The 21,435-nt window shown below is 44.6% G+C and overlaps 1 protein-coding gene across 4 annotated transcripts in view; it reads left to right on the top strand.

Annotated features, from left to right (window-relative positions):
* LOC113981730 (coronin-2A-like) overlaps positions 1 to 20,515 on the top strand; it is a 58,741-nt gene extending 38,226 nt beyond the window's left edge. For 3 of the 4 annotated variants that reach the window (XM_027709293.1, XM_027709292.1, XM_027709294.1), the window contains 10 exons: positions 3,636 to 3,752; positions 7,956 to 8,105; positions 8,633 to 8,812; positions 9,484 to 9,600; positions 11,836 to 11,940; positions 12,289 to 12,385; positions 14,320 to 14,432; positions 15,506 to 15,596; positions 15,880 to 16,151; positions 17,929 to 20,515. In XM_027709293.1, the coding sequence (XP_027565094.1) occupies positions 3,636 to 3,752; positions 7,956 to 8,105; positions 8,633 to 8,812; positions 9,484 to 9,600; positions 11,836 to 11,940; positions 12,289 to 12,385; positions 14,320 to 14,432; positions 15,506 to 15,596; positions 15,880 to 16,151; positions 17,929 to 18,060 (1,374 nt within the window). In that variant the 3' untranslated portion in view covers positions 18,061 to 20,515. Of the gene's footprint in view, positions 1 to 3,635; positions 3,753 to 7,955; positions 8,106 to 8,632; positions 8,813 to 9,483; positions 9,601 to 11,835; positions 11,941 to 12,288; positions 12,386 to 14,319; positions 14,433 to 15,505; positions 15,644 to 15,879; positions 16,152 to 17,928 lie in introns of those variants that run through there. The other variant, XM_027709295.1, reaches the window with a different exon arrangement.
* Positions 20,516 to 21,435: the final 920 nt, after the last annotated feature.

Here is a 21,435-nt window from a genome sequence, read left to right as displayed (position 1 = left end):
TGGTAGAACTAAAAGATACAGAAAAGGATAATTAAAGTATGTCAGTGAAAATGTGAAGGTGCTTTCATGTGAGGAAAGACTTTGTAGGTTAGACCTCAATTAGTCTGGGAAGAAAGGCAAATGAGGGAGGTATATAAAACTGTGAAGAGATTGGGGAAGTTTAAGGAGTGATTCTTCTTGATTTGTTTGGTGAAGGGGATTCTGGAGACCAGGGAGCAGACCGTTAGCAGCAAACATAAATGCTGCTGCAGTTCAGATGTGGAGCTCAATGTTGTGGATGCTGATGCGCCTGGAAGAATTAAGGGGTTCAAACCAGAGTTATGGAGAGGAGTCAGTCCCTTGAGGGTTGACCTTTGGTGATGGGTCAGGGAAATGATGTGCTTCACGCAGCCATATTCCAAAACCTGTTTCTGACCCATGTTGGGGAGGAAAGCATCCTCAACCACCCACAGAAAGGGGCTTCCTGAGTTGGGACCTGTGATACCAGTTACTTTTTTTGTATGATACACTTCTAAACTGGTGCCATCTGATGCAAAGCAGCAGCTTTTAACTTGTGCTCCTCGTGGGGTTCTTTTTGTGAGTGCCACCTTCTGCGACATGACCTGGGCATTTGGCTTGGGTCCTTGGCTGCCAGGACACCAAAGCCAGCCTGTTCTGGAGACACATGTCTGGGACAGTATTGACTGTGACTGCAGTTATTTTCGACTGGATTCACAGAAAGCAGGCACATCCCAGGCACGCCGTAGTGTGGAGGAAAATCCCAAGAGCCAGGACATCACACATTTAGTCAAAGCAGGAAATGGTAGCCAGGACAGGGAAGGCTGCACTTTCTGGGGAGGTTGAACAACCTGTTTAGGGAGCTGCTCTTATCCCTGCAAGGCTTTTTTTATTTCATTCTCATGTGCTGCTACTGGAGGGGCTGCCTGCCTAAGGATGTGCTTGAATGAAGGCTCAGCTTTGTCCTATTTTACTGTGCCTTCTTGCTTGTTTGTTGTACTGCTCTCCTGTTGAGTCATGGATACCAAGCTCTCTCATCTCTCCTTGAATAAATACCACTTCTTGCCTTCTGCACCGTTCTTCCTTTCTGAGAGCTTGGAGGTGAGGTAGGGTTGGGAACAGTGGAGGTTATGTAGAGAATGAGTTCTTTGCTGGAGATACCCTCCTTTCAGAAGGCCTTTGCATTCCACGGGAAGAGAAATTACCTGCGTATTTGCCATCACTTTGAAAATGGCCTGTTGCAGGATGTGTCAGGTACATCCTGGTGAATATGTTCCACTGAAGCCAGAGGGGTGGAATGGCAGCACATCTCCCCAGGGAGGGAAGCGGCTGTGGCCACAGGTGGCTGGTGCCCAGAACAGACTGAATGACTAGATCTTGCAAGTCCAAGGAGGCACAAACTCAGTGACTGTAACTGGGATATGAGATGCTTTCCCACAATGTGGCCTGGGTGTAGATTGGTGTCTGACACAGATGAGCTGGGGACATGCATGCAGAATATGTCAAAGCAGGATCTTGACTCAGAGAGGAATTTTGTGGCCTTTCTTTGAAAGATGGAGGTCTGTCTTTTTCCTTCTCAGTAGCTTAACGGTTGCACATTTTCCCAACACTGTTACCCCACTCCATATCAGTCCCTCAAAATTCTGCTAGGTTTTTTAGACTTCCCTCAGAGTAGGCCTTCATGCTGTTTAAGAACATCTGCACCCTGGCCTGGACAAGAAGATACCACGCAGGCACAGCGACCTTCAAACCCAGGACTGGATGTGCTGTGATGAAGAGGAGGATGAGGAAGAGGGAGTCCCAGAGCCCCCTACCTCGATTTCCAGAGGGGCTTGCCAGGGGGAGGTGCTGGGAGGTAGATAAATGTGGGATTGGATGGGTTAACACCTTAAATTGTAGAACCTGCTGGACACGGGAGATGCATGAATATGTATTCCTGTGGACCTCAGGCCTGAAATTAAAGGACCTACCTTCTTTATCTCATTTTATACACTAAGCTGGCTCGGAGTCCCATTTTTCTGTGGTCTCTTAAGGCAACCAAACTTGGTTGAGGCTGCATCTGTCTCTTCCTTTGCAGCATAAAGCAGTAAGAGAGCCTTGCAGGATGAGTCAGGCAGAATGGGCTTAGGGGAGCCTGGGAGTCTCCCGAACGGAGTGGGGAGCAGACAGGGAGCCAGCTTTGGGAGGGGTCAGAGTTCTCTTAAAGATCAAGGGATCCCTGTGGATCTGGCTGTCCAGCCCTATTAGTTGTCAGCTTGAAACCAAGCTCTGAAGCCTACAAAAGGGCACTGTGGGTGGGGGAACACTGCTTATTAAAGGCCTTTTATCTCTCTTCTGCCTTCCCAAATCTCTCTGCATTGTCGCTGTTCTAAAAGAGAATTGTTTTAGACTGTAGTCTAAAAAAGCAGTCTTTTACATTTCAAAGCCCTCTGGATGTTCAGTTTAAAGCAGGTTAGTCCCAGTTTATGCAACAAACTTTCCAGTGAAGCCAGAATAGTTACACATCATGTCCTGTTCTGCATTCAAAATTGCAAAACCCCCAAATTTTCAAAAGCTGGGAAAATTACATCTTATCCACAGCCTGGTTAGGGCCCGCTGTGATTCCCCTCTGCTGTGCACTCCTAAGGCCCACCTCTGGAGAGATGTAGGGAGTACATCAACAGAAGTGTCTGCCTTCTAGGAGACCAGACACTTGCAATCATTTTAGTTTATGATTATTCCGGGTGGGAAGCAGTAAGCAGGTAAGCATCACCAGCTTGCCATCATGTCTCTCTGCTTAGGTGACTGACTTTTGCTTGTGAACAGATGCCTGAGATGCAAGGTGGGTCATGGAGCTCCCCATACTTCTTCTGCTCCTGATAGGGAGAAACAAGTGGTGCTCGAATGTTAATAAAATCCCTGCACCCTTCCTAGCATATAAGTATTCAGACTTGACTTTCTAGCAGAGACCGTTCCTGCAGTGTGGGTTTATCCAGCGCAACACAGCCCCCATGTGGCACAAGGCCCTCAATACTCCTTAGGGCACTTAGCAGGATTTTTACCAGTGCAGATCCACCTGAACATGGTGTTTTTTTTTTTCTTTGAGAATCCAGGATTCTGATTTGTTCTGGTGAATGGCTGGATTTGAACACAAGCAGAGAGAAATAGATAGCTTGTTGAAAGAAAAAGCTCCATTTGAAATTTCTGTCACAAATATGAGGCTAAAAATAAAAAATTTTTTCCTGCTCATAAGAAATGTCTTCTGAAGGAGATTCTGATGTTGTTTGTCTCACCCTTACAAGATCTTTAGAAAAATGTCAAAGGTTCAACTCATTCATAGATGTTTCTCCTCCAAGGTTTTATTTTGGTGTCTGAACCTAATAGTGTTTTCTAATGTGCATGTATGCATGCATAGAGATTTCTTGACAGCAGCATGTACTTACGAAGGTCTGAGCACTCTTTGCTTGCTTTACTGTGGTATCATCAAGACTTGACTAGCAGGACAGAAAAAACCATTCTCAACAGACAGGGAGCACCCAGGGTATTTGGAGCATAACAAGCAGAAACAAGTTTCTTGCTGGAGCTGCCTTGGATCTTCCTTGAAAACGTCTGGTAATTCCAGGGCTCACCTTAGGTTTGATTATATTTTTTTCTTCCAGACAGGCAAGCTTGACCCACATTATCCCAAAGTATGCGGGCACAAAGGAAATGTTCTGGACATCAAGTGGAACCCATTCAATGACTTTGTAATAGCTTCATGTTCAGAAGATAGTACAGTAAGTTTACCATCTTCTGCTCTGCATTACTACCTGGCTAATATGCTTTTTGGGGGGAGAAGTTAAAAACAAACCAAAAAGTCCATGGATGAGATGTGAAAGCATGTATATATAGTTAATTAAGAAATCAAGTAAGAGTAAGATTCCTTTTTTCTATTGAGTTCAGAGCTGTGTGATCCCTTCCAGATGATACACCAAATCAGTGTAATAAGGAAGATCTTTTGGGGGGGCTTGTTTTGGTGTGTTTGCATAAGAAAAACAGAATATGAATTTAAAATGGAATGTCTATTCAAGTTTCATTGCAATGAAACTCTGTCTTTGCTTTGTTCCATAATCTGGAACACCTATTTCAGATTAATTCTCTGCAGAACAAATTTGAGCTTATTCCTGCACTCAGTTATTCTGTAAAATCATGCTTTTACTGAAGTTAGTATGATTAAGATGCAGTCATACATAGGAATAGAAATATTCAATTTATGTTTGTAAGGGACAGTTTAGCCCATATCTACCCACTGAAAGGTCACTTTCAAGAGGTCTTGTCAAAAGTGTGATGTTGACTTCTGTGATAGTGAGGACATCTGCCTAACTACTGTGCGTTTTTCCAGAGATCCCATATGTGTTTTCTCCCAGTGGGTATGTTCACACTTTGTCACACAGCATCGGGGGGATTTCTCCTGCCATTTCCTCAAGCCCTGGCTTGGTTCACATCCTCTGCCATCTTAGTTCTGACAAAAAGTCACTCTTGAATCTAGGCTTTTTGTATTGTCTTTTCTGTTTTGTGACTTGCCTTTGCTTGTTTTGAATACTTTGGCGTTTTTTGAAGGCTTCTTTCAGTTTCTGGACTGATAGCAAAGATTTTTATTTTATCTTACAGCCTGTATGCCAGCTTTTCATGTTGTCTCAGGCAGCATGACACAGTATGGCTTACTTCTGGAAGCAAGGCACCACCTTGGCCTCTCTTTTGACCCTCATATGAGGAATGAACACAAGCTTCAAAACATCCTGCTGCAGTTACAGAATCACTGAACCATTTGTGTTGAAAGGGAGGTTGGGTGATCTCTACACCCACCTCCTGCGCAGGTCTGTGGAGCTGAGTCTTGAAAATCTCCAAGGATGGAGATTTCACCACCTCTCTAGACAACGTGTTCTTGTTCTTCACTGCTCCCATGGGGAATCTTTTTCCTTATATGCAGTGTAGTTAATGACTGTCGTATCCTCTGCTCCTACCCTGCACTTCAAGACAGGGCCAGGCTCTATTTTCTCAGTAGTCTTGTTAAGTATTGAAGGCTTATATTAGTTTGCCCTGAAGCTGCCTCTTCTCTGGGCTGAACAAGCCCATCTCCCTCAGCTTCTCCTCACAGAGCAAGTGCTACAGACTCCTGAGCATCCTAGTGGCCTCCACTGGATTCATAAGTTTAGCTCACAAGTTTATCAGCATCCTTCTTGCACTGGGAGGTGCAAAACTGGATGCAATATCCCAGCCATTCTTTAATAGTTGCTGAGTAAAGGGGAAAATCACTTCCCTTGATCTTGTGGCTATATTTCTGTTGTTCCAGACCAGGATGTTGCCAGCTTTCATCCCTGATGTGGCATAATGCTGAGTCATACTTATTCTATTGCCCACTAGGACCCAGGGTCTGTGCAGAAGACTGCTCTGTGACAGCTTTCCTTTCCAGTTTCCTACTGAAACTTAACACTGGATCATTCTTCAGACTAAAGAATGAAAACACTGAGCTTGTCACTGGTCTCAGCACCAAAAGTTTTTCTAAGAAGTCTGTCTGTTTGTGACTGTACTCTGCTTTTTGTTATTACTCTCCTATCATCAGGAACCAGAAAGTGGTATCTTAGGAGTCCCCTGCACAGTGACACAGTGTAGAGATACCTCTTCCCTCCCTGCTAAGTAGCGAGGACGTCAGGCTGTGTTTCTTAGTGTGACTGTCTTTCCTGTTACCTGGTAACTCGACCTGTGGAAGTCGCTTAGTCCAGGTCCGGCTCAAAGAAAGTCAGTTAAATTGGGATGCTCCAAGCCTTGTTCAGATGAGTTGAGAAGATCTCTAAGGCTACAGATCCCATATCTTCACTAGGCCCTTCTTCCAGCTGTTGAGTACCCTTTGAGGGAAAGTAGGACGCATCTGATCTCCAGTGATTGCCATATTGCCATATGGACATTAGAGCCAAGGCCTTCCTTGCAATCTGTTGTTAAAGACCTGGTGCTCTCTTCCATTTCTGAACATTAGCATAAGCCACTGTTCTGGCTTATGTGCAAGGATGCATCTAATTGCTTACTGGGCTGGGTCTCCCTGAAATGTTTGAGGAAGGCCACAAGCTTCTGCGAAGATGATGGAAATTTCCCTACACCCACGTTCCTCAGAGGTTTCTTGACCATTAACCAACCTTTCTGGAGCTTGCCTTTGTGGTATTACAGCTGTCTTTTGTGGTGCATAGCTGGAGCATGTAGAGTGGTATTTTTGGGCATGGGAGGGAATGGATAGTCTCCATGAACACCGAGTGCCCTTTTCAGTCTGCACTGCTGCAGCTTAGGGCTGAGGCCAATGCAAATGGCCAGGGGCTGAGAGTTTGAGCTCATCCTCTTACCCCTTCTGTTCTTTTTGGCTAATCATCAGGCATGTATGAATTCAGCTTGCTGAAGATCTTCTCCCCTCTGTTTAGAGGGGCAACTCTGTGACTTTTACTTTACTTCATCAGGTTTTCTTCAAGATGTAGAAGGGCAGACAGCTTGTGGATTGTTCATGCTTGGTCTGCAGGCCTGGGTCCAAAACCTGCTTCTTCTGCACGCTAAAGAACTGGCAATTTCTGCCACTTGATGCATCCTGAGATTCCAGCCAGAGGCTTTTCTCTGCTTTTATCACCTGCCATTTCATTGCATGAGGAGTGAATGATTCATTCTAGGCAGTTCTTCTCAGCATGAACACAACCTATTTTTCTCTTTCCTACTTTCTCAGCCCCATTCCTTTAAGTGATGTCTGTTGAAGGTGTAAAGTGTGATGTTTTCTGTAGCTGCTGTAGAAGTTCATCTGGAGACTACTGGACCCTACAGTCCTTAGGTTTCTGATGGGCCTGATTCTTCAGTGGAATAAACACTGTTGAGAAGAGTGCTTACGATGTTTCCCAGCAGGTCCCAGAATTTGTGCCTCTCCTTATTTGAAAGGAGTAATCCTCATCAGCTGGACAGTGGGAGACTTGGCAGGTGTGGCTAATTTCCATGAACTATGCTTTAAAGAGTATTTCCCTTTTGTTTCAGGCTAAGAGCAAGAAAAATTATGACAAGCATAGACATTTTCATTGAGCCAAAGGATCCATTAGCATACTAAATATTGGTGTTTCTAGAGTTAGTGTGAGACTCATTTTACCTGCAAAAGTTCAGCTGCTGCAGCAGATTTCCTCTATTGTCTTCCTCCACCACAGGAGAACAGATAATTTTTGTCTTTTTGTAGGATCTTTCTAGAAGATCACAGAGCTGTAGGTAGACCTGTTATGAGGCAGCACACTCCCAGTGTTGAGTGACTACAGTGTGGTGTTGCCCATCCTCTCTGCTCAGGGTACCTGTCTTGTGCCCTGAACACCTGGTGGTGTTCTGTGTACTTTGATAAATGTCTCTGTCATTTGCAAAGCATTCAGCAATGGCACATTTTTCTGTGGGACAAACATGACTATAGCTGTCATCTGACCAGAGGAATTCTCAGTTCTTTTACCATGTTGTGCTGAATGGATCCTCAGGACCAAGATGAAGAGGAACCAGAGAGCAAGAGGGGATTGAGCTTGAAACAATCACTGCTATAATATCATAGAATCATAGAATTATAATATCTTTTGGAACTCAGATTTGCTTGCTCCTGCTCAAAGTTTGTTAGGAGGCAAGGTCTGCAACACCTGCAGTTTACTTCTTCCCCTTAGGAATAACTTTTTCATAATTGTGCTGACAGCTTGGCCAGGTCTAAGGGTTGGATTGCTAAGTTTAAAAAAAGCCTAGTAGGACTGCTGGCTAAAGATAGAAGGTAAAGAGGAGTCTTCAGGTCCACAGAAAAGTAAAGATACAAATTTAAAGGACTGGTGTTCAATAAAACCAGGACCATTCCTATTCATTACAAAGGTAATAATAATACCAAGGCAGTAATAGTTATTGGTAAGTTCCAATAGCTCTTTACTCAGGAATCTCACAAAGACCCATCCTGTGCCATTCAGATTAAAATATGGGACATTCCCAACCAGTTGTTAAACAGAAACATTACCAGTCCGAAGAAGGAACTTCTTGGGCATGCTGGAAGAGTGATCCTCATTGAATGGCACCCGACGGCTGATAACATCCTCTTCAGCTCTGGCTATGACTACAAGGTGGGTCTATGCTTTGTGGAGCTCTCCTCCTGAGACACCCTGTTTGACAGAGTGTTTTGAACTTTGTTTTAATTTCAAACTGTAAGATGATACTAAAGAGTTCAGAAGCTTTCTTTATGGCGACCCCAAAGGCAAAAGGACATTGCTACAAGTTCAAAAGGACTTGCTAACTTTCTTCTGATGAATTTCAGTCTACTCTGCCTTTCTTATTTACTGAATTGAATACAGTATGCAATGCCACGCACTTTTGTTTGGATTTATTGTTGTGCTAGTGCAACTATCTGCACTGATGTTGGCTATTTTTGTGTATAAAATGTGGTTGCAAAGGAAATTAAAATCTTGGACATTTGGAGCCAACACTGATATATTGCTGTAAGTATCAGGAATTATTTTAAGTGATGGAGAACAATCACTTATGATGGTAAGACCTATACATGTAGAGAAAAGAGGAAGAAGTGAATAGAGTGCAAAAAATTGTAGTGGGCCAGTCAGCAAAAGGCTGATTTTTTTTTGTTCCTTTGCTCCAGATAATGATCTGGAACCTGGATGTCAAGGAGGCTGTCCTCTCAAATCCAGTGAAGATTCTTGACGCTCACAGGGATGTGGTCCTCTCCATGTCATTCAACACTGACGGCAGTCTCCTTGCCACAGCCTGCAGGGACAGAAAGATACGTGTAATAGACCCTCGTGCAGGAGCAGTCCTACAAGTAAGTTGGATTCAGAGGTTTGTGGTCCAGCTGATCTCATCTCTTGGAGTATTTCCTCTTCTGGGTAGATTCATTGCCATAAAAGATGATGCATCTGTGTCCTGCATTGCCCAAGGCAAGGGTGCTATTGCCTTCTACTTTCCATAGAACACTCAACTGTCATTGTTGAAAACAGGGCTTTTGCATCTTGCTACCATGTTCCTTGCTCCCTGAAACCCTTCTTAAAGTGCACTGTTTTCATAACTATTTCATGCAGCCCTCTGTGGGACACCTTGGGAGGGCTTGCAGAGATCAGGTGGACAAATGTACACAAGTGTACATTTGTCCCAATGCCGACCTTGTTCTTGTTGCCTGGACTTTGTATCTGTTGGTAAGGGGAAGCTGACTGCATTTTGTAGCTATTTGCACAGATTTGTGTACACAGGAAGTTCTGCCTACAACTAATTGATCTACCCTCTTGCAAATATGTCAATCATTAGTTAGGGGAGGTTGATTGGGCTTTTAGGAATGGTCCTGAAGAGTTTAGGCCAGCTTTCTCAGATCCCTGTGAAGTCCTGCTCAGGCTGAGCAGGTCCTTCAGATGTGAATGAATGAGTGTTGTCATGTAACATGAAATGTAGCTATGCAACAGGTGCTGTTTTACTCATGCAGTGTCCTTTCTCTTCCTATAGGAAGCCAGCTACAAGTCTCACAGAGTCAATAAAGTGCTGTTTCTTGGAAACATGAAAAAGCTCTTCTCTACTGGAACATCTCGGTGGAATAATAGGCAAATTGCTTTATGGGATCAAGTGAGTATGGGACCAACAATCTTAACCACATCAGCTTTGGTTTTCTCTCTTTTGCTGTCACTTTAACTTTTCCACCTGCCAAATACACAAAAATTGAACCATAACAGGAATTCAGAAGTGATCTGTCAAATTCCTAATGGGAGATAGGTCTTACTGTTGTGACAGTTAACTGAGTTTCTAAAGAAACTTTCAGCATAGAAATCCTCCAGAACAGAGTATGCTGTGCCCGTGTCCTGGTTTTGGCTGGGATAGAGTTAATTTTCTTCTTAGTTGTTGGTACAATGCTGTGTTTGGATTCAGTGCTGATAGCACACTGATGTTTTGGGTGTTGCTAAGTAGTGCTTACCCTAAGTCAAAGACTTTTCAGTGTCTGATGCTCTGCCAGTGTGCAGGTGCAGGAGAAGCCAGAAGGAAGGATAGTCAGGATAGCTGATCTGAACTGGCCATAGGAATATTCTATACCATAGAACGTCATGCTCAAGGGGGGGAGTTGACCAGGAGCCATGGATTGCTACTCAGGGACTGGTTGGGCATTGGTCAGCGAGTGGTGAGTGGTTGTGTTGTGCATCACTTATTTTTCTTGGGTTTAATTCCTCTCTCTCCTCTTTCTTTTCATTACAATTATTGTTACTGTTTTATATTTTGCTTTTTTTCAATTATTGAACTGTTCTTATCTCAACATGGGTTTACCTTTTTCTGATTCTCTTCCTCATCCCACCAAGGGGAAGTGAGCAAGCAGCTGTGTGGTACTTAGACTTAGATTGAGGTTAAACCACAACAGCCCACTAAAGGAAGAAATCATTCAAAATACCTCTGGGTGGTTCCTGTAGCTCTGACTTAGAGTGGCTCTTAGTGGTCTTACTGGCAAACTGGTCCTGATACTGGAAATAGAAATGAGCTATAGACACAGCCTACTCAGTTGAAGCCCTCAGTGGAGAAAAATATGCGGGGTCGTTTTGATTTCTGATGATTCCTGACGGTAGAGTATTGAGGTAGCACTAAAATGGTCACTTCCATGACATGATCTCCTATGACAGTGGCTGCTAGGCTAATTAAACCCTTCTCTCCTATACCCCCTCATATTCAGTGAGAGGTTTTTATTTGTCAGCATCTCATGTTGTCTCTCTGCATCAACCACCATGCAGCACAATCATGTAGTGCTGTCACTCTTTGTACCAGAAAAAGCTGGAGAACCAGGCCTATGATTTGCTGTTTGGCTATGTTTGGACATAGCTTCTTTACCATATGTGAGAGGGAAAGCACTGTACTGCTGTCTGAAGGCTTTCCACAATACTGAATGAGTCACAGTGCTGTGACTCATCATGGGTTTCAGTGCCTTCTGCTGGAGGAGCTGGCCACACTTAATTTAAGAACATAGTGGGAAGATCTGTGAGTCTAGGTATGTGCAGCCTCCTTAGGAACAGGCATTGGCACAGGACCTGCCCAGCAGGCATCTTTCTGAGGTCCACATCCACCCATGTCATCATTGCATCTAAACAGAAGCTCTGTATTTCTGGAGCCTGCAGCTGGGCAATTCTGCAGCACATAATATGTTTAACCCTATGCTAAATACATATTTGTGTGAGAATTGGCACACAGTAGCCATGGGACATCATAGTCTTCCCCATTGGTCCTCTCAAAATTGCTCCCTTCAGCAGTGCAGGGATGGCTTTGTACAAGACATGCCAGCCTTGCGCAGGGAGTGGTGTGCTATGTCCTACATGGCTTACCTGCCAAAGGGCAGCAGGAGCTTTTGGCCTTGCAAATGGCACCTTCCCACTGTGCAGTGTGGAGACTGCTGATGTAGACTGCTCTTGTGGTGGGTGGTGCACAGCTGTGGAGGTATTGCCTTGACTAGCGGCTTTGGAAGAACGTAAGTAAAATACAGTGTGCCATGCAGATGTTCCCTGAAGGCCCCTTTATCTCCCTGAGTCTGGTGGCCCACACGGAGGCAGACAATGATTCTTATTGTATATACCCTGAAATGTCATCAGGTGCCTGAGATGTTCTAGTGGTAGGAACTGATGTCCTGCACTCAGTCAAGGCCTGGGACAGAGCACCCATTTCCCACCCACAGAGCTTTGAAGAAGTCTATGTATGGCCCTCTGCTCAAGGCCGTGGCTGGGGATCATTACAGAGCTGGCTCACGTGCTGCTGGGGCTCAGGTGAGGTGTCCCTGACTTGAGGTGACTGACAGGTGATTGCAGCTGACTCTTTTTCTTGTGTCCTGCCCAGAATGACCTTTCTGTGCCTTTACTGGAGGAGGATCTGGATGGCTCCTCGGGACTCCTGTTTCCCGTCTATGACTCTGACACACACATGCTTTATGTCGTGGGAAAGGTAAGTGCTTTCCTTGTCAGCAAATGCTGGCCTGTTTGATTCTGCTCTCAGCCTGCATTGCATCAGGCTGAAGTCAAAGATGCTCCTGAAGTGTGTTAGCCTAAGGATATGGGCAGATGGAAAGGGGCCAGAGGATGCTGCACATCAGGCCATGTATACCACATTTACAGATGTACCATGCTTATTGTAGTTAAGTACACTGCAGAGTCCTAACCTTCCCACGTAGGAAATTGACGGTGAACATTTGGTTCACTGTTGATCCTGCATGGCTTCTCAGGCCAGGCATACTTGTCAGACCCTCATGCTGAACAGCACAGTGCAGCTGATGTTGATTTTCTTTGCCTTTAGGGTGATGGAAATATACGGTACTATGAGATAAGCCCTGAGAAACCATACCTGAACTACTTGATGGAATATCGTTCTCACTTACCACAGAAGGGAATTGGTGAGTGGCAGCATGCCTAATGTTAGAAGAAGACTGTGACTTTTTTATTTTAGAGGCTCTCAGAGTCTAGGATTATACAAAATATCACTTAGAAAAGAAAATGGGTCAGATTCCTCCACCCAGGTTTACAGGTGCACAACAATCAGCTTGGCCCAGCTCACATGTATATGGCAGGTGGTGTAACAGGGTCAGAGCTCAGAGGGGTCCCTTCTGACCAGCAGAGCATGGGCTGGGCAGCATTACCAGTCACCATTGCAGCCCCTCACATACCTGGTCAAGGTGGAAGGGAGGATAGTCTGGATTTAAAGTTGGAGAATTCTCCTTGCCATTTGTGAATCTGCTCCAGATTTTTGGCACTGAACTATACTTACATTGGTCCCACCCTGTGATTTCTCTGGTAATAGGTGCTTCACATCTTAAGGCCAAAACTCTTTATTGTTTTCCTACCTTCTGCTTTACTGACGTTTCCTGTTTAGAAATAGCCCTGCTGTGATTAGGTCACCTGTCTTCCATTGCAGACCCTTGCATACTACCTGCTGTTTAATTCATGCTACATAGTCTGCTTTCAGTCCTCAGCCCTTTCTGGAACCTTCTTGGGTCTACCTTTTAAGTCGTATTCTTCCGTAGACTGACATGTTTCTAGGATCACTTACCAGCCCTCCACACCACCTTGGATGCTCCTGGTCTTACAGAACTTTGGTACAGATATTTGGCAGCACTGGGTTTTGTGCCTGCAGGTCTCCTTCAAAAAAAAGATCGAAAGGAATAAATTATTTAAAACTTAACTGGAAGGATCTCCCATTATTCAATTTTTATAATCCTTCCAGTGTACAACATCCTGATTTTTTGTTGTCATAGTCTCTTTAAAAATTTTTCCATGAAAAGGAAGTGTACAAGTGTTTTTAAAAGGCCTGAATGAATCACGTCTACTACCCTAACCTGCTTTGTCCTGCTGATCAAATATACTGCTAAGGCTATTGCACAAAATTTCTTTCTCAATACTAGCAGAACAAAATACTGTGTAGAGAAGTGGAGTTTAGATTTGCATTTAGGTGAATGCATAATATAAAGTGCAACAGTCCTTCACATAGAATCTACTGTTTAATAAAATCACAGAATATTCTGAGTTGGAAGGGATCCACAAGGATCACTGAGTTCAACTCGTAAGTGAATGGCCCCTATGGAGATCAAACCCTCAACCCTGGCATTATTAGCACTGTGCTCTAACCAACTGAGCTAATCTCAAGCCATTGGGTAGTAGCAGAAAATTAAGCTTATGTAGAACACCATGAAGCAAGGTCTACAAGCATAGGGAATCACTTTTGTTAAGGGAATTGACATGTTAATGGAATTAACAGTATAGGCTTCGGACTGTGCAAGCTTGTGGGAGAGAAATCCACTGAGGTTATCAGGTACTTAGAGACCTTATGTACCTTAGCCAGTCCCTAAAACACAAATGGTGCTGTCTGACAGAATAGGTGTTCACACCCTTCTCACACTCCGTTCTGTTTTGGGACAGTTTTGGGAGAGGATACTGGGCTGGAAGGGATTTCAGCCTGATCCATATAGCTAATCTTGTGGTGTTTAGGTCCTGAAATCCCTTCTTCGCCATCCTGGTACTCAAATCCTGTGGCATCACCTGCCAGTTCTACTCAGTTTCGTTCAATTTGGAGCTCATTAGAATGAATAAGGAACAGGAGGCTTAGCATGAAAACCACACACCCTGTATGTAACTCCATGCTCTGACAGAAAAAAAAATATTTAGTCTAGTAATTTATGCCACTGAGCCAGTTTTGGATGCAGATTTCAGACCATGCTGATGTGGAACTGATGCTATGACTCCTTTAATTATTTGGTGACCCTTTTCCCATGGCAGATGACATTAACTTTCCTAGGGAGATTTATATCCCATTTATTTCATGCTCTTCCACCAGGAATGATGCCAAAGAGAGGCCTTGATGTGTCATCTTGTGAGATTTTCCGCTTCTACAAACTGATTCCAACTAAAGGCCTGATTGAGCCCATCTCCATGATTGTGCCTCGACGGGTAAGTCAACCTCAGGTCATGTTCATATCTGGGGCAAATATCAGTGGAAAAATGAGGGCAGTGCCTCCTCTCTGTGACTCTTTTGGGGGCATGAGAGTAGGTAGAAAAAGGGATTTTCTCTCTCCTGGCATGAGGGACATAGCTGGCCAGTTTATGGGGCAGCCCTGCCAACAAACCCTGTCTGGGTAACTCAAGAGTTAGGTCTGTGTTTAATGTCTGACTTTCTAAGATGTACTGCCAGGTCTACTAGCTGGCTGTAAACTTCCTCAGTGGCATCTGTTTGACAGAATGACAAAAGAGAGAGAGGGGCTGGAGTTTATGTTGAGTGACATAAAAATCTTCTTGTGGAAGGAAGAAGAATTACCCCGGGAAAATGGGAATGATGGATTCCCAGGTCTCTACCCAGTTTGTAAAATTGTGTTACAGACAATTGTTCTGCAGCATGTAGGGCATGACCCATTGCACTGAGAATGATGTAGAAGTAAGTCTCAGAGCTGGTGTCATTAAGAGAAGGAAACAGACCATGAATCTGTAGCTAGCCAAGGCAGCTTCCATGTGACTGTGTGAACAAAAGTACATGGGAAATGTCAGCACTGTGCCTTCTACTTTCAGAAAGTAGAATATGAGAAGAAGGTTCCTTGAATTCAGAGGCAGCAGAGCTAATGCTCACTGCAACTACCAATCAGGCATGTTCCTCCAACATTATCTCCTTGGCCAGTTTTTGTCAGCTGATGATCAGCTGATGATTTGTGACTTGTGTCCATCCTTTGTACTCACTGAGTCATGCTCGGGAACACTGATTTTATGGGAGTTGAGTTAGCATTTGTCAACCTCCCCCAGTCTGTTGTACGGACATGCAAAGACCTTACCATCAGAAATTAAATTAGGCCTTCAGATGCAATTCTTCTGGGAGAGGCTCAGGGCAGGTGAGATTTTATATCCATGCCGGTGAGTACTCATGACACTCCCTGTGCTGAGGTGGAATAAACTTATTTCTTCAGCACAATCCAGTATGGCCCCTCTAAACTAAAACCTCACTGACGTAGTTACTCTGGACTTTTGTTTGCTTGTAGTCGGAATCATACCAGGAAGACATCTACCCCTTGACTGCAGCAGCCCAGCCTGCACTGACAGCACAACAGTGGCTGAATGGAGTTAACAAAGGTCAGCACATGGAGAGCTCCCCAGCCCTTCAGCTCCCCAGGGCTTGGGTAAGCTGCTACCAGCTCTCTGGCCTGTTAACTGCCAGAGAAGGAGGAAAGGAGGAAAAGGAGAAACATAACAAATATGACTGTAAGCTAAAATAACTTGGTGGCCGTGAACTCTGGAAGCCATTCCAGTCAAGTGCCTTCATGTTTATCCCTACAAGTTCTTTGAATGAATTGCTTAGAGCTGATTTCTGAGTGTACTTTGTGAATGCTAACTTGTCACCTGCCTCCCTCCTTAGGGCCTCTCTTGATATCCTTGAGACCAGGCTCTGGAGCTGTGAATTCCGTACCACAGTGTCTTGAGCCAGAGCCACTCATGAAAACTACTGATCTGAGCCAGCAGGAGGGTTGGGGAGAAAGGATGCCACTGGAGGACAAGCAGAAGCCAATAGAGATCGAAGATGGCAGAAAACAGCCTAAAGTGGAGGAGAAATCGCCAAAAAATGAGCAAATGTGCCTCTCCAATTGCTTTGACATATTTGAGTGTCCACCACCAAAAACTGAAAATGAGGTGTGAATGTGTGGGGTGAAGGACTGGGGCTGTGGGGGAAGCCCAAAGCCAGCTGCCAAAAGGATGCTATTCACAAGGTGGTAATTTGGGGAGGGTTTATTTTGCAGACCTGGGTCAGTGCAAGCTCTTTCTTCTTTGTGAGGGCAGAAGCTCTTCACGCCCTGGCTGCCATGCAGGAAGCAGAAATACAGCCCAGCAGCACCCCAGATGAGGGAATCTGGAAAGGAGGGAGCAGTCAGTATTCCTACTTTTTCACAGAATCACAGAATATGAGGAGTTGGAAGGGAGCTACAAGGATCATTGAGTTCAACTTCTGGCCCCATGCAGGACCATCCCCAAGAGTCACGCCATGTGCCTGAGAGTATTGACCAAATGCTTCTTGAACTCTGTCAGGCTTGGTGCTGTGACCACTTCCCCAGGGAGCCTGTTCCAGCACCCAACCACCCTCTGGGTGAAGGACCTTTTGCTGATATCCAACCTAAACCTCCCCTGACACAACTTCAGGCCATTCCCCTCGGGTGCTGTCACTGGCTACTACAGAGAATAGAGCAGTGTCTGCCCCTCCTCTTCCCCTCAGGAGGAAGTTTGTAACTGCAGTGAAGTCTCCCCTCAGTCTTCTCTTCTCCAGGCTGAACAGACCAAGTGACCTCAGCCATTCTTGGGCACTCCTGTGGCACAGACCTGCCTGGTGGCTGTCTGGGGACAAGAAGGTGTTTGTGATCTTTGGTGTCTGGAGAAGAGAAGGGACTTCATGCAGTATAACCCTTCTATGAGAGTTGCACTCAGTGAGCCTGGTGAGGCAGCAGGGATCACTGTGGAAGGACTGTCTGTACCCCTGGAGCATCCATATGGTCTTAACTGCCTGACTGCTGTGGACCCTGACATGGCTAAGGGGCTGATTCTGCTCCTGCCTCAGCATCTCACTGCTGGGGGACAACTTGACAGTGCAATGCCACTGAGGCTGGCTGCTCATTGCAGTCTGTGCCTGGGAAAGACTCCAGAAAATATCCTGGCAGCTCCATGATCTATCTTCAGCCATGGCCAACCACCTCCCTGTATAGTAACCAAAGGTGGTACAATGGTAGATCTCTGTGGTGATTTTCCAGCCTCTCATCATTGGCAGTTCAGGGACATTTTCAAGTACATGCAGTGTGTTTGCTTTCAGAAACCCTGGAAGGATTTTCATCCCCTAGCTGTGCTCAGGTCCCCTTTTCATCTCTTCAAGATTTTAGCTTCTGCAGCTTGATAAGGCAGGAATTTCCATATCTGAATTTCCCTGTGGCATGAAAAAGGATATTTTCTACATGTTTCTGAGCTGGCACCCTGAGGTTACAGAAGCCCTTGCAGAACTGGGTGCTCTGCTGCATGCACAGTGAAAGGCCATGCTAGTCCCAACTGGAGAGGACAGAGCATGATCAGAAAAAAAGGAAGAAAAGTAGAAGAACTTGCCCAAGGTCAGAGAAGGAGATATAGCGGACTCAGGAATTTAGACTCCAGATACTTTCTGTAGGCTCTCTTTGAGTGATCAGTGGTATGAAGGCTGTTTTTGCTGATTTTTCCCATTAAATTAAGGAGATGAAATGGTGCTGAAAAACACCTGCACTTTTAACCCAACCTAGTGGACAACAGGAGCATTGCTGATATTCATTCTGTTGGTTGAAGGCCTCCTCTTTAGATGCTGTTTCTCTCAGATGTCATGTGACAGGATTGGTGACATTGTCAGGCTAAGTCTGTGTTTTCTTAGTGTAAAGGAAGTAAAATGTGTCTTTTCTTACAGCTTTTGCAGATGTTTTACCGACAACAGGAAGAGATCCGTAGACTACGTGAGTTGATAATCCAGAGAGATGTTCAAATTAAACAGCTGGAGCTGAAGATCAGAAACCTCTGCACAGACACAGGCAGTAACTGAAAGTGCTGGCCTGCAGCTCTTTGCACCCCTGGCAACCGGAGGAGATTCCAGTTGCTGCCAATAACTCCTCCTAGGTTTTTTACTGGGAGAAAAATTGATGCTTCAGGCAGCATGGACTTCCCTGGCTTGTGGTGGTCACATTTCCCTAATCATCACCAGACTGTTATTGATGGATTTACTGCACTTCTTCAAGCTCCCCTCGCTTGCCCGCTCACTGATGTCAGAAGCTCATGTGTTAATGCCAATAAGAGACTTTGGAAAATCTTGCTCTTCCGGTCCTGGAGAAGCTACACGTTAAGCTCTAGGAGCAATCTGTTTTGCTGCCATTCCACAGGGGTATGGGAGACTGAAGGCAGCTGTCAGTTCTCCCATGCTGCGATGCAGCAGTGTGGCTCCTGTGGCTGCTGTCCTCTTGCCCTGGGAGGCCACTCTGCAGCCGAGCTTCACGGCAGGTCTAGCTCCTAAGTGATCCTCAGGCACTCCTCTCACCTCATGGCTTGGCCCTGCACCAGGTGGCTAGGCAAAGCCGTGGCTGCCCTGACCTCGTGCTGGGGATAGTCCTGCTCTGAGTGGGAGGCTGTGCTGGGGGTGCCAACGGCCAGCACTTTTTGTGGTAGGTAAAGGCTAGTTGGTGTTGGAGGTCCCACTTCAAAGGGTGGTGTTGTGGGCTAGTTCTTTCCAGAGAAAGACCTCTGTGTCTTGTGGGTCAGTGGCCTTCTTTTCCTCCTTCTGCCAAAGACTAGCTGCAGTCAATTGGGGGTCCTCAGGCAAGTGAGAACAACATTTAAAGCTGCATGGTGTTGACAGTGGGGGAATTTGCCAAGAGGGTTTAAAAGGATGAGGGGGGAATTGGACCCCCAACCCACTACCAACCTTTCAGCAATGGTGCTAGAAGTGTTGCGTCAACCACAGGAAGATCACGGGGCCGTGGCTAGTCGTGAAAAGCCCTCTGTGGTTGCTGGAGTATTGCTTGTCCATCTGACTGCAGCTGCTGCCTCCTCAGCTCCCAGGTGCCAGCACCTTGTCCCATCCTTGCAGCCAGGGTCCCTCTTGCCAGCTGTGTTGTGCAGCCCCCTGCATCCTCCCGGGCTGCTCTGGCTCCCCAAGCCCTGCAGCCACACTGACCTGTGCCCTTCAGCACCAGCTCTCTAGCTCTCTGCTAGACCTTACGGAGATGTCTTAAACCCAAGCAGAGCAAGCAACCGCTGTTTAACCTGTTAACTGTGCACCTCCGTTGTGGCACATAGAAATGAATACTATGCCTTGCTAGCTCCCTGAGGCCTACTGATTACCCAAAATCTAAAAAAAAAAAAAATAAAATAAAATAAAATAAAAATTAAAAAATCCTCCATTTTCAGAAAAACCCACAAACAGGGCTCCTTATCAAAGGGGACTAAAGGCTGTGCACTGCCTGTGCTCATGTGAGATGCCCCCCTGGTTATCCCTGAAAGGAATAGCCAGCAAGGTCTCATGGCACTAATTGCTCTTATATAGAAATCACATGAAGACTTTTGCTCTGCTGCAAACTCTTCACCCAGTTTTCAAAAATATTTTACTCATTTCTAAATAGCAACAATAGACGTGGGTGCTAAAAAATTACAAATATTGTTGTTTCTGCAGCATTAAGAAGAGGAGGTTGTTGTTCATATTCTTCAGGAAGAGTCCTTTAGCATCGGTCACTTATTTAACATTACTCTTTTTATAAAAAATAATATATTAATAACAAAGTTGCTGGAAGAAACTTCAGCTCATTTCAGATCATCTAGAATGGACTTCCCTGTGTCCTGGGAACACTCTGCAATATACAGTTACATGCAAAGACAGCTTACCCCAGATACAGAGCTTTAATCTAAACATATGAATCTTACACCAAAAGTGATCAGGCTCTCTTACCAAAGAGAAGAATTATGTTAAGAAATCAAAAAGCTTACAGTTTTTCAGCTATGTAGAACAGTCCTGACAGCTTCAAACTTCAAAGCCATTTTCACAGAAGGTAGCACAAGAGATATGACGCTGCTTTTCAAGAAATCATTATCAGAAAGGAGAGCACTCAACACAGCCTCAATAGTCCAGGGGATATGACACATCCTTTCACTATATGTGTTTTATTTGCTGCATTTTTTTGCTTGTTTTTTTCATACAGAATAAATTATTTAAATTATTTCTATGTTAAAGTAAATTTTACAGGGGATTTTTAAATCCTTGTGAGAACTGTTTCTTTGTTATTCCATGACTGACTAGCATAGAGAATGGTTTGCCACTATGGTTCTTATCTTAGGGTTGTGTTGATTTCAGCATTTCTGGAAAAGAAGTTGCTTTCTTTAGGCTTTGCTGGAAACGTTTGATAAGGTGAGACTATTTAATCAAATCTTCTTTTTCAGGCAGTATGCCTGTAAAAGTGTGGACTGTCAAATGTATTTCAATTTGGAGCTTAAATGCAACCGTAAATCACATGAAAAAAAAAATGGAGAAAATGGAGTTATGGGTTAATGATCTGTGCCTAAATAGTCTTAAGTGATCATTTTAACAGTTTCTAAAACTCGTGACAGCTTTGTAAAAAACTGTAAAACATGGGGATAAAAACCAAATTTGTGCAATGAAAAGCAAATATAACTGAATAATAAATATATTTAGAGCTTTACTTTTTGATACATGCAAGGTTGTTGTTTTATTATTGTCTTGTTGAAGTGACTGAAACTTAGGCTGAATCAAGGTCAGAAAGGAGTATCATCTGCTGTCTCTTTTGCTTGAATCAAGCAATAATGTAAGTGGCCTTACATTAGTAGGCAGGTTGTACACAGTGTTATGCAATGGGCCTGTATTTTTATATCTTTTCTGTCTGCCCTTGATGGTACAAATGGGTGGCCATTTCAAACTGTTCTGTGCTAAAGTGCTGTGTATGTTGTCTTGAGTAAACTCAGCCCTCCTGGACGCATTCTGTGTGGTGAGGTGTTTCCTGCTGTCCTGCAGTCCAGGTGCTTCTCTTGTGCAATACACTCTGACCAAGCCCTTTTAGATTTTCCACATGAGGAGGGTATAATGTGTTAATACCAAATTTACTTATTTGAAGACATGCGGTGTTAGACAGGATTTTAATTCAGCAGAGTAAAGCAGCATTGACAATACAAGTGCAATATAGCAACTGCAACCTCCAGTTGGATCATGATACAAATGGAATTCCCATTACTGGTCTCTCTCACCGTTGTGATGCTGAGTATCTCCAATCACCAGGAAGAAATACAAGGGCAGAAGCCAGCTCAAGTCCATAGCTGTCTCTTCAAAGTTCATTTTCTTGTTTTTGTTTTGTTATGATTCCCATGAACATGGTAGCCATGGTGAGAATCTGAAGAACCATTGCCTGTGTTGTGGGTGGCA

Source organism: Neopelma chrysocephalum, unplaced genomic scaffold, assembly GCF_003984885.1.
Source record: "Neopelma chrysocephalum unplaced genomic scaffold, ASM398488v2 Primary Assembly neopelma1_96737, whole genome shotgun sequence".
NCBI lineage: Eukaryota > Metazoa > Chordata > Aves > Passeriformes > Pipridae > Neopelma > Neopelma chrysocephalum.
Note: the sequence above shows the minus strand (reverse complement) of the source record. Positions and strands in the feature narration are given on the sequence as shown.